The 12,297-nt window shown below is 40.0% G+C and overlaps 1 protein-coding gene across 1 annotated transcript in view; it reads left to right on the top strand.

Moving 5' to 3' along the window:
- The window catches only part of LOC124788913 (pickpocket protein 28-like), a gene marked incomplete at its 5' end in the record, with an annotated part of 101,898 nt that overhangs the window by 73,137 nt on the left and 16,464 nt on the right, over nucleotides 1-12,297 (top strand). Inside the window, one exon of the mRNA XM_047256195.1 lies at nucleotides 11,964-12,026. Coding sequence (XP_047112151.1) covers nucleotides 11,964-12,026 — 63 coding nt within the window. The remainder of the gene's footprint in view (nucleotides 1-11,963; nucleotides 12,027-12,297) is intronic.

The following is a 12,297-nucleotide window of genomic DNA, read 5'->3' as shown; positions in this document are numbered from 1 at the left end:
CACGACTACACTGGCAAGCGGTGTACTGCACACCAAAGCAACAACAAATGGGATGCTTGGAGGGTGGTGGAGTACAGGAGTTTTCATGGGTCGCAAATCATAAACAAGGCGAAGTGGTAACTGTGGCAGTAGTGAGAACTACGTTGTACACTTGCCTAGGTAGAGCCAGGCCCTGCGCGACAGACACAATGGGTCATATAACGCATTAGATAAACCTTATTTAGGGTGTGCAGGATAAATAAGACAACCTGACGGGTGTACACCGATCGGTACTGGTTCATATTGTGTACGTAGATACGTAAAACGTGCAAGAGGGAAACCATTATGTGCTTATGAGAGTTGATGGCAGCAGACAGTATTATTCGTTTCGGACCTCTTGATAAGTATGGGCGTGTGATTACACATGTCAATCACATCGCGATTACGGGCAGCATGGGGTTCACGCCTGAGCCTCAGGACGTGCGCTAGCAGCGCATGTCGGGTGTCTCAAGCGTCAACTTCGCGTCTCAATATCTCGGGATGTAATGGGAATATTGCGATGCAATCAACGCCATTGTGTATGTGCTTTGACATGCTATGGATTGCTGAAGAAAAAATATAGAAGGTCCATTAAAAAAAACACAAGTTTGTGTTAAAAAACACACATGCTTTCGTTTTAGAATGTTTCCAAATATGTACATTCATGGGCCCCAGCCCCACATTGATACCGGTGAAAGTCGTTTTCCGATAGCTGTTATTGTTCCAGAGATATTTTGGGTGGACAAGATAGCTGGGACACCCTATATATATATATATATATATATATATTACGAAAAGCAGTCGATAATTTCTGCCGAGGCAGACAGTAATAATGCAGTGATAATGCTGCCAGTACTGTTACAGCTATTACAGACGACTTGAGTCGGTCTTCGACCGATACCAAAAAACTGAAGTCCCAAAGTCACCTGATGACTATAGGCTGATCAGCATATTATCTTCAGTATCTAGAACTTCAGAAAGATTGTGCATGAACAGATAACTGGTTACCACTAAAGCTTATAAAAGTCACTATAAATATGTATCAGCCTTCCCAAAAAACCATAACACGGCAAGGTCATTAATCAAAGTGACTGACGACATCGAAAATATCCTGGAGAGGCATAAATCGACCGTTTTTTAAACACTGATTGACTTCAGCATGGCTTTTGATACCGTTGATTTGGTTTATCGATTATGAAAATATAACAGCTACCTTAGAAATAGTTGTCAGCGAATCATCTGTGCATCGTAGAAGATCATCACGTGAACGTGTCGTCTCTGGTCTCCCCCAGGGTTTAGTTCTTGGCCCATTTCTTGTCTCTCTGTCTTCTTTTGGTTGGTCTGGCGTTTTCGGTTGCAGAGCTCTCTTAATTTGATGTACCAATTCATTATGTATATGAGTGTACTTAAAACTTTAGTACACAGGGCTTATGTAGCGCCCAGCGCTGATAACCTACAGAATGAACTGGTACACCTGGAATAAATATTCTATAAGAATGGATGTACAAAAAATAAAATTAAGAGAGCTCTGCAAGTAAAAACGTCAGGCCAGTCAAAAGAAGAACACGGAGAAAGAAATGTAATCTACCGCCATTCTGCTGTATGTGAGAAATATCTCTTAAAAAACTGCAAAAATAATGAGGAACAATTAAAAATTTGTGATCTTCCTATCGCCGGCCAAGATAGCGACTCTTCTAGGATCTGTGAAGGATGATTTGCTTTCACTAAGGCAAATATGTATGAAATACCTTCTGAGACATAAGACTAACAGTACGTGCTGTAAAAGAACTTTGCACTGAACTTCAGCGATAGACTCGCCCACTACAGTCCAATAAACCTGCAGCGACTGAACATTGTATTCCAATTACCCATTTCTTGGATTAAGGAAAAGTTATTATACTGGCCACAGCCTGATCCTGCTAGGATTCAGTGGTCAAGGAAACTGTGAAAATACAATTAGCATACAACCTGCTCAATCACGACGAGAGTTTCCTGCTCGGCAGATCATGAAAACACCACATTTCACATCTGCGCTCTCAAAGGAAATATTGTTCTAGGTCTTCACTGCCAGGAATTGCAACATATGTCATCCATAATTATGGACATCAGAGGTAAACTGGTGTAAGTGGTATAGAACAAGCATTACAGGAGATCACAGAGAAGCTGCTGCGGCTCGGATTTTGTTTCCTGTAAAGTAAGTCAAATACACAATTATGAAGAGTCTTACTTTTTATATCCTTTGCTACTAGTCTCTATGTGTACTCTGTCTTTTTGAATGTTTCTGTGTAATATTACGAGGGGAATAGCACTTACGATATTTTATGTCTCAGAAATATATTTGTTATTTCCACTTAAGATATTTTCAATGTGCTTATTACAATAGTTCGTTGTCCATTTCATATATGTGTTTATCTTTGTTATTCAGGATTATTCTATAATATGTGAGTGGAAATATCAGAATTAATGGTATTGAAATCAAAGAATAAAAACAATCACGCGTATTCCATACTAGTAGATAGATTAAGGGATATATAGATATATTAGGGGTATACTGCTTTCATTTCAAAAATGTAATTAAAATAGTATTTGCTGAGCAAAGTTTAAGAAAATAAAACAAAAATGACAATTTCAACCATAGAAGCTTGCTTTTAGAAACTGAAGTACGTATAGCTTCTTTAAAAAAAATGTCAAAATTCAGCACGCATTCATTAATAAATTGAAAGAGAAGATAAAAATATGGTACGTAAATACTGAGTTCGCCTTACAATTATCTGATAATATCCTCGTCGTGTTCATTTCCTTCTGGGTCCTTCTCAGCTTGTGTTGACGTTTTCTGTAGTATACTTCTGTAGGAAAGTTAAAACATTGAAGCACACGTCTTAGTAGTTTTTATATATCTTTATACTTTTCCGTAACTATAGTTCTGACAGTATTTCGTGTAGCAGGAAGTTCTTCACGCTATACTGCCCTTCTTATTTGCTGTTGTACGTCAATATCTAGAAATGCACCATCAAAGGTTGTTTTATAGAACACAGAGCGTGAATTCTCTGCTCATATTTGTAGATGCACATTTTGGCTAACTAAAAATTTTTCTGATGATAAACTTTTGGTTATCCACTTAATTAATGGTGATGATGATTCTCTTGAGACACGTTCAAAGTGTTTGAAATGGGCCTTTTGCATGTCATACACTTCATTCAGATACTTGAAGCGTCATTGACGAGCAATTCCAATGGTATTTGAGCTCAAATTGCTTCTGGCTCGTTCAGTAACAGCCTGGACACCATATACCAATAATATTTTATGGCTGATCACTTTAAAATTGGAAAAACACACCTCAGCATCCAAATATGTGACACAGTCATGGCGAAATTATATTTCTGACCTCCACAGTTATCAGTTCATATCGTAAGTTCCTCAGATTGAGTTTCAGGCATGTTAGCCAGAGCCTACTACAGCAAAAAAGGTGACACTTCCTTAGGTTCACGACCTGCAACTGTTTCATCTCACATGCAACTATAGGATTTCTGCTCTGAAGCATCAAGGATTGTCAAATTATATGTCCAGAGCTTTCTTAGATAAAACACACTGGAATTAACATGATGTGGTGTCGGCGAACATTTCTGGAAATCTAAAATGGCAACCTTTGTTTTGATCCGGGTTCTTTTGACCGATTTTTTTAAATGGTGCTGTTTTTGTACGCTGTATCAGCTTCTGCTAAGTGAGCATCATCTGATTTAATCTGGATTGCATCTTCATTTGTTATACGAATTTTTAGTTTCACCTGAAACTCGTCACAGTTATCACAGGTATAACTAGCAGTTTCCTTGAAACGTAAGCTAAACTCTGTGTTAAAATGTCATGGTAAATCATTGCTTTGCTATTAACTCTTGCATCACTTTGTTTTCCTTGCAGTGCTCTACGTACAAAGAATACATATTTGGTACATTGAGATGGCTTCCCAGATACCGTCTTCCAGATTTCTATGCTGTATCGACTCTCGCTTGTGGGTAACATTCCGATGTGAATTTTGATACAGATCTTTCTACATCTCTACATCTACATCCATACTCCGCAAGCCACCTGACGGTGTGTGGCGGAGGGTACCTTGAGTACCTCTATCGGTTCTTCCTTCTATTCCAGTCTCGTATTGTTCGTAGAAAGAAGGATTGTCGGTATGCTTCTGTGTGGGCTCTAATCTCTCTGATTTTATCCTCATGGTCTCTTCGCGAGATATACGTAGGAGGGAGCAATATACTGCATGACTCTTCGGTGAAGGTATGTTCTCGAAACTTCAACAAAAGCCCGTACCGAGCTACTGAGCGTCTCTCCTGTAGAGTCTTCCACTGGAGTTTATCTATCATCTCCGTAACGCTTTCGCGATTACTAAATGATCCTGTAACGAAGCGCGCTGCTCTCCGTTGGATCTTCTCTATCTCTTCTATTAACCCTATCTGGTACGGATCCCACACTGCTGAGCAGTATTCAAGCAGTGGGCGAACAAGCGTACTGTAACCTACTTCCTTTGTTTTCGGATTGCATTTCCTTAGGATTCTTCCAATGAATCTCAGTCTGGCATCTGCTTTACCAACGATCAACTTTATATGATCATTCCATTTTAAATCACTCCTAATGCGTACTCCCAGATAATTTATGGAATTAACTGCTTCCAGTTGTTGACCTGCTATTTTGTAGCTAAATGATAAGGGATGTATCTTTCTATGTATTCGCAGCACATTACACTTGTCTACATTGAGATTCAATTGCCATTCTCTGCACCATGCGTCAATTCGCTGCAGATCCTCCTGCATTTCAGTACAATTTTCCATTGTTACAACCTCTCGGTATACCACAGCATTACCCGCAAAAAGCCTCAGTGAACTTCCGATGTTATCCACAAGGTCATTTATGTATATTGTGAATAGCAACGGTCCTACGGCACACCCCTGCGGCACACCTGAAATCACTCTTACTTCGGAAGACTTCTCTCCTTTGAGAATGACATGCTGCGTTCTGTTATCTAGGAACTCTTCAATCCAATCACACAATTAGTCTGATAGTCCATATGCTCTTACTTTGTTCATTAAACGACTGTGGGGAACTGTATCGAACGGCTTGCGGAAGTCAAGAAACACGGCATCTACCTGTGATCCCGTGTCTATGGCCCTCTGAGTCTCGTGGACGAATAGCGCGAGCTGGGTTTCACACGACCGTCTTTTTCTAAACCCATGCTGATTCCTACAGAGTAGATTTCTAGTCTCCAGAAAAGTCATTATACTCGAACATAATATGTGTTCCAAAATTCTACAACTGATCGACGTTAGAGATATAGGTCTTCAGTTCTGCACATCTGCTCGACGTCCCTTCTTGAAAACGGGGATGACCTGTGCCCTTTTCCAATCCTTTGGAACGCTACGGTCTTCTAGAGACCTGCGGTACACCGCTGCAAGAAGGGGGGCAAGTTCCTTCGCGTACTCTGTGTAAAATCGAACTGGTATCCCATCAGGTCCAGCGGCCGTTCCTCTTTCGAGCGATTTTAATTGTTTCTCTATCCCTCTGTCGTCTATTTTGATATCTTGTTTCTTCGTCCTTAGGTGGAACCTTCTTTCGTCTCTGATCTGATTAAACAATTCCAACAGTATTTTTTTCGGTGAACGCTGTCCTGACATAGATTTCGAGAAATACACGAAGTATTTAAGAATAATGGTTTGTAAGCTTAAAGTCTTTTCCCACGAACTTCAAACAAGTAATGAAGTCTCACGTTATGCCTAAATCCGCTCTCTTGTAGTATCCTTCAACCCACATTTTTGGGATTACGTGTGAAGCCACACATAATCTCTCAAAGTCATCGTTATTTCTTTGTTTCCAGAAACTGTTGAAAATACCCTGCCTGTCTTCAGAAGTTATGTTTTCTGAACATTTTCTTTTGCAAGAAGAAATGACTAGTAGTGGTACAGCGTACCCACCGCCATGCAATATTTGGTGGCTTGCGCGGTATGTATGTAGATGTAGATGTAGATATATATGAAAGCTTAACACAGTTTGTCGAAACAATTGCATAGGTTTTAAATGTGTACTCTGCACCTTCTTCTCTGCATCTTTTCCTTGTACTACACTTCCACTTAGTGTGGTGATGTACTCACTTCCTGCCTCCTGAAAATACCATTTTTCGTCTAGTGAGAGTACTATTGTCATCCAAGGCATTAGACACAGTGATTAATGAAGCAACCTCTCCATATTTATCAGCCATCCAATGTGATTGTACACCATCATGGTTAAAGGAAAGTTAACCGCCAATGTTCTCTGCCTCGGTACGACTGCGTTCGATCTCCACACCGTCTATTTCATAGTTGCATTTCTTGCCAATGTTCTCGTGACCCTATTAATTTATCGTCAGCTACCACATGTGAGAAAGACGCAGACCTCAAAATATAAGGCAGCAACAAAATTAATAGAGCTTAAAATGATTGATGTCACCATTAGTTGAATTTAAATCGCAGTAATTGCGTGTCAGTCTGAGGAGAGTTTGTTTACGTACATTTACGTAAATGTATATCACACAGCCAACCAGCAAGGAAACTGAAAACTGAATACCGGGGATTTTGGTTTTTCAGCAACATAACGATTCCATGAATATCATTTGTCATAAGGTAAAGACACAGCACCCAGTACATTCACAGTGTCTTTTTCCTGAGTAAATAAGGGAAATAGTATTATTCCGCAAAAGTGATGAATTTTGCTGGATGTAAATGACACATTATGATTAACAGATGTGTACTTTTGATCGATCGTACTGCAGTTATGTTAGGATCTGAGACATTTTCATTGTTATTAGTACCGTCGACTGGAGGTAAAGCATTCAGATCATAATTCTTCTAAATCGGGGAATGTACATTAAGAGCTTCGTTATTTTGCGCTATAACGAATGTCTTATAATCTTTAATTGATATGCGTGCTTACTGAGATTTATTGGTTGATGATGGATTCAGATTGCAGGATAGAATACTAGTAGTTAAAGTTCTTAAACATTTGTTTCCTTTACTAACTTTGGCGCTAATTTCACGATCCTTTGACTTCCACTAATAGAATTCATTTTATTCTTCGAGTCCGTCAAAAAATGGTACTCCAGGCATCAAATCCTACAGCAGTTTGCTATTTTCAAGTGTTTAACAATGCATATAATAATACGCAAGTAATATATCACGGAAAGGCAAACTATCTTAACAGGCGATATGATAAGGAGCGCGGTTGACTACATTCGGCTCCATCGTCGTATGATCACTGGGTTTCTGGTTACACACACGGAAGTACCACCTTGCTTAATTTATTTTCTGTGAAATACACACATGCATTAGTTTATCACTAGGAAGGTACGACTTAAACAAGCCACATGCGAGAAAAATCTCAAAATAGTAATTTTTTTTAGTTACGTTAGTTTACCTCTGACCTCCAAATTATCAACCAAATACTTCATAAGCACTGTGGCTTCGCTGACGTTGTGCTTGTTTTGTTTTACTCTTAAAGGCGTAAAGTTTTATGTATGGCTAATGCTCTTGTTATCAACAGTTTTATCGTTCACGGATGCGCGTTTACTCCACAATGCAAAATGCATTAAAAATCTTGCGATCACCTTGAGAAAGGCTGACAGCTTGTCAGCCGACATATTGGTACACGAGTTAATAATATCCCAGATGCAATCCTGAAAAATAATGGAGTATTCAATCCACCGGGAAACTTCAAGAAACATGTCCATGCTTTTCTAGTACCTTTATATTCCTATTTTTTTCTATTTATCTAATTTGCCAATCTTTCGCTATTGTTTCTTGCTCTTCATCTGCTCAGTCAACAACTTCTCCGCATTGATTTCTTACGCACTGCAGCCACACCTCCTAAAAGACGTTATTACATTCGAGAAAGAACGTAAAGAGGAAATCGTTACATAAAAACAATGTTACAAGGCTGTCATCTCTAAACTTCCGCGTATTCTTTAAAAGCATATAAAGGGCCATCAAAAGTTTCCGTTCGAAGACCGTATGCCCAGAATCGGTCTGTCAATCACGTAAAAGTGCCATGAGCGTTGAGGCAAACATCGCACCGACGCATCATGTTGAAAATACCTGTTTGATAAGACACTGTGTCCTGCTGCACGAAGAAGTCCGTAATTGCCTGTTGCACATCCTCTTCCCTTCAAGGCGGTTTTAGGAGACCGAAGGCGTGACAAACGCACGAGGAGAAACCACGACTGTAGAGCAGGTGCTCGAGTGCCTCCCTCCTTAGTTGGCGTAACTTCTGCGTTAAGCGTATGGGGAAGTGCTTCATCATGAAACAGCAGCATTCCTTGTTTCAGTTGGTTTTCGGTAGACATGCTGCCTCATTCTTCATCCGGCAACCAAGAAAAGAATAACAGTACGGCAGTCCTGTTCGGATACATTTGGTAATCAAGTCGCCATAATTCACGTTTCGGCATTTACCTCACGCATGTCGGAAATACACGAATGCAACACAAATCCCTTGCCTACATGTCGGTTGTTATATAGCCGTATCGAAGTTACGCTACGCTGCATATAAACTGCAGCAATGCCCTCAAACGGAAACCTTTTGATAACCCCTTATGTTATCGTTACTATAATTACTATCATTATATACTGCTTATGTACTGTACGCTAACAATATCTGGTTAGATTTGGTAGAGGGAATGAAAACCCAAGCTGGCCAAGTGAAATCAATGCATAAATACGTCGATGTTGTTGTTGAGACCGTCAGTCCACAGATTGGTTTGACGCAGCTCTGCATGCTACTCTATCGTGTGCGAGCTTCTACATCTCCCAGTACCTACTGCAACCTACATCCTTCTGAGTCTGTTTAGTGTATTCATCTCTTGGTCTCTCTCTACGATTTTTATCCTCCACGCTGCCCTCCAATACTAAATTGGTGATCCCTTGATGCCTTAGAATATGTCCTACCCACCGATCTCTTCTTCTAGTCAATTTGTGCCACAAATTTCTCTTCTCTCCAATTCTGTTCAATACCTCCTCATTAGTTATGTGATCTACCCATCTAATCTTCAGCACTCTTCTGTAGCACCACATTTCGAAAGCTTCTATTCTGTTCTTGCAAAAACTATTTATCGTCCACGTTTCACTTCCATGTATGGCTACACTCCATACAAATACTTTCAGAAACGACTTCCTGACACTTAAATTTATACTCGATGTTAACAAATTTCTCTTCTTCAGAAGCGCATTCCTTGCCATTGCCAGTATCCTCTCTACTTCGACCATCATCAGTTACTTGCTCCCCAAATAGCTAAACTCATTTACTACTTTAAGTGTCTCATTTCCTAATCGAATACCCCCAGCATCACCCGATTCAAATCGACTACATTCTATTATCCTCGCTTTGATTTTGTTGATGTTCATCTTACATCCTCCTTTCAGGACACTGTCCATTCCGTTAAGCTGCTCTTGTAGGTCCTTTGCTGTCCCTGACAAAATTACAATGTCATCGGTACACCTCAAAGTTTTTATTTCTTCTCCATGGATTTTAATTGCTACTCCGAATTTTTCTTTTGTTTCCTTTACTGTTTGCTGAATTGAATAACATCGGGGAGAGGCTACAACCCTGTCTCACTCCCTTCCCAACCACTGCTTCCCTTTCGTGTCCCTCGACTCTTATAACTGCCATCTGGTTTCAGTACAAATTGTAAATAGCCTTTCGCTTCCTGTATTTTACCCCTGCCACCTTCAGAATTCGAAAGAGAGTATTCCAGTCAACGTTGTCAAAAGCTTTCTCTAAGTCTACAAATGCTAGAAATGTAGGTTTGCCTTTCCTTAATCTATTTTCTAAGATAATTCATAGGGTCAGTATTGCTTCTCGTGTTCCAACATTTCTACGGAATCCAAACTGATCTTCCCCAAGGTCAGCTTCTACCAGTTTTTCCACTATACCCGGGCAAAATGAAGAGACTATTGCAAAACAATATTGAGAATGTCCACGAATACCTTGAACAACAGACCAATATGTGCACAAACAGATCGTAGCAACCAATGACAGAATCTGAAACTAAACTAGTACACAAGAATCAGAGACAGCTAAGAGTTTAAATAACGTTCAAGACAAACAATATTACATAAAAGTTGCTTAGAGCAAAGAACAGACAAAGAAACTCGAATCAGTCAGCTTCTTTGCAGTAAAAATGCGGGATGTCCATATGAAAACACCGTGATTATCAAATGCAATTTTAAAAAACTTTGAGGTATACATACTTGAGGTTTGCCGCATCATGTAAAGTAATTCAAAAAGTTTTGAACAAAAAACTGATAAACTTCCATTTGGGGTTCTTTCGTAGCCCACACACTGTCTAGACGATGGTCTGTCTCAACCCACATGTGCACAAGCATGTATGGGGTGATGAAGGTTATTGCAACCACAATTTCTGTGCGGGGATTTCCAAGATAAGGTACAGGTGAGACATAACCTCACAGGAAGAAATCCAGAAGGCTTATGTTCGGAGATCGCTGTGGCCACATCGTTGTTCCATCACGGATTAGCCATCACAGCGAAAATGTTCAATACACGAAGCCACGAACATGTAACCTCCAGCGTTGTGCTGAGAAGAAGCTAAGTGACGGCACATTACTCAAACAGATCCAGATAAACTGTTCCCATTAGTGTTTCTTCGATGAAGAATAGTGGTCTGACTATGTAGTCGTTCATCAACGCACACCACAGATTCACTTTTCGTTGTCTTTGACATGTTCCTGAAAACCATGGAGTTTTGCCGAAATGAAGAATAATATTGTGCCGATAAACCTTCCTACAAGTGTGAAAGATCTATTGATCACAGAAAACGACATTTCCTGGATTAGAGTTTGCTCTACCCCATTAGCAAATTCTGGCGACGTTGTAAGTCATTTCGCTTCAATGCTTGCACATTTTAAACTTTATAAGCGTGCAAGCGAAGTCGTTTATGCAGCAAATTGTGAGCTGCTGAGCGAGGAAAGTTTATTTCTGTCGATGGTCCCCGAACTAACTTTGGTGGGCTTTATTGGAAGGTCTATCTGTGATCTCTTCCACTATTTCATCATATGTACTTGTTATGGCGCAACGTGACTGTTTGTTTACACAACAGTTGGCTAGGAACCTGTCATACGAAGCCTCAATCGTTTAAGAGTCTGCTGGCGCCCTTTGAAATTTACTTCGGAAATTTCTGTGGACAGCAATGAGTGTTTTCGTTTTCGCACACAAGACGACGCATTGGGCTGTCTTTAGAGATGTGATAATTACTTAGAATCTGAAATGAAACCAAAGAAATCGTTTGGAAAAAAAAACCGTCACAAACGTTTAACTTTACATGATGCCGCAAACCGTAAGTACCTGTGTCTCATACATCTTTTTTTTAGCTACATTTGGAGTTTAGGGTGATTTCATGTGGAACTCTGTAATGCAGTATTTGACAGAGGAAGAAAGAGGACTCTAAAACATAGTACAAGTATTACGTAAATAGGGATGGAAAGTAGTTATCATTACCTCATATCAACTTATGCAGTACATTTCAGACAGGCCTATATAAACCAGAAAACATGCAGCGAACTATCTGAAGAACCATTTTGGATACTATTTGTGCACTGCTCGGCTCAAGTCTAAGTTATGTAACACTTCTGCTGAGATTATAATAACGATTAATGGCCGACTGCCTAGGTCTCATCTTCTGTGAACCACGTTAGATGGACAGAAATCAAACTGTTTAATTTGCGCCAGGTTTAGCAAGTTGACTATAAGTTTATACATAACATGCTTAATTTCTCTGCCGAAGTGTACTTCTTAGCAGCTGTAGAGTAAACCTTAATTACTAAGTTCAAGTGCATCTTTGACAATTTGTACGTTTCAAATTATATTATAAGATACTGACAACCATAAATGAGAGTAGTTTCTATCCTCTGCAGAAGACTCCAAGACGCCGATATGCAGCAGCATCAAGAGCGAGGCGTGTGCTAATAAGGCTCTAGGTGAGTATCACTTATAAATGGCTCTGAGCACTATGGGACTCAACTGCTGAGGTCATTAGTCCCCGAGAACTTAGAACTAGTTAAACCTAACTAACCTAAGGACATCACAAACATCCATGCCCGAGGCAGGATTTGAACCTGCGACCGTAGCGGTCTTGCGGTTCCAGACTGCAGCGCCTTTAACCACACGGCCACTTCGGCCGGCGAGTATCACTTATTCGGAGACGGAATCGATACATTGTTCGAGTAGCCAAATGCGTCTCAAGAGCAT

Source organism: Schistocerca piceifrons, chromosome 3, assembly GCF_021461385.2.
Source record: "Schistocerca piceifrons isolate TAMUIC-IGC-003096 chromosome 3, iqSchPice1.1, whole genome shotgun sequence".
NCBI classification, from domain to species: Eukaryota; Metazoa; Arthropoda; class Insecta; order Orthoptera; family Acrididae; genus Schistocerca; species Schistocerca piceifrons.
This window is presented reverse-complemented; position numbering and strand designations above follow the sequence as displayed.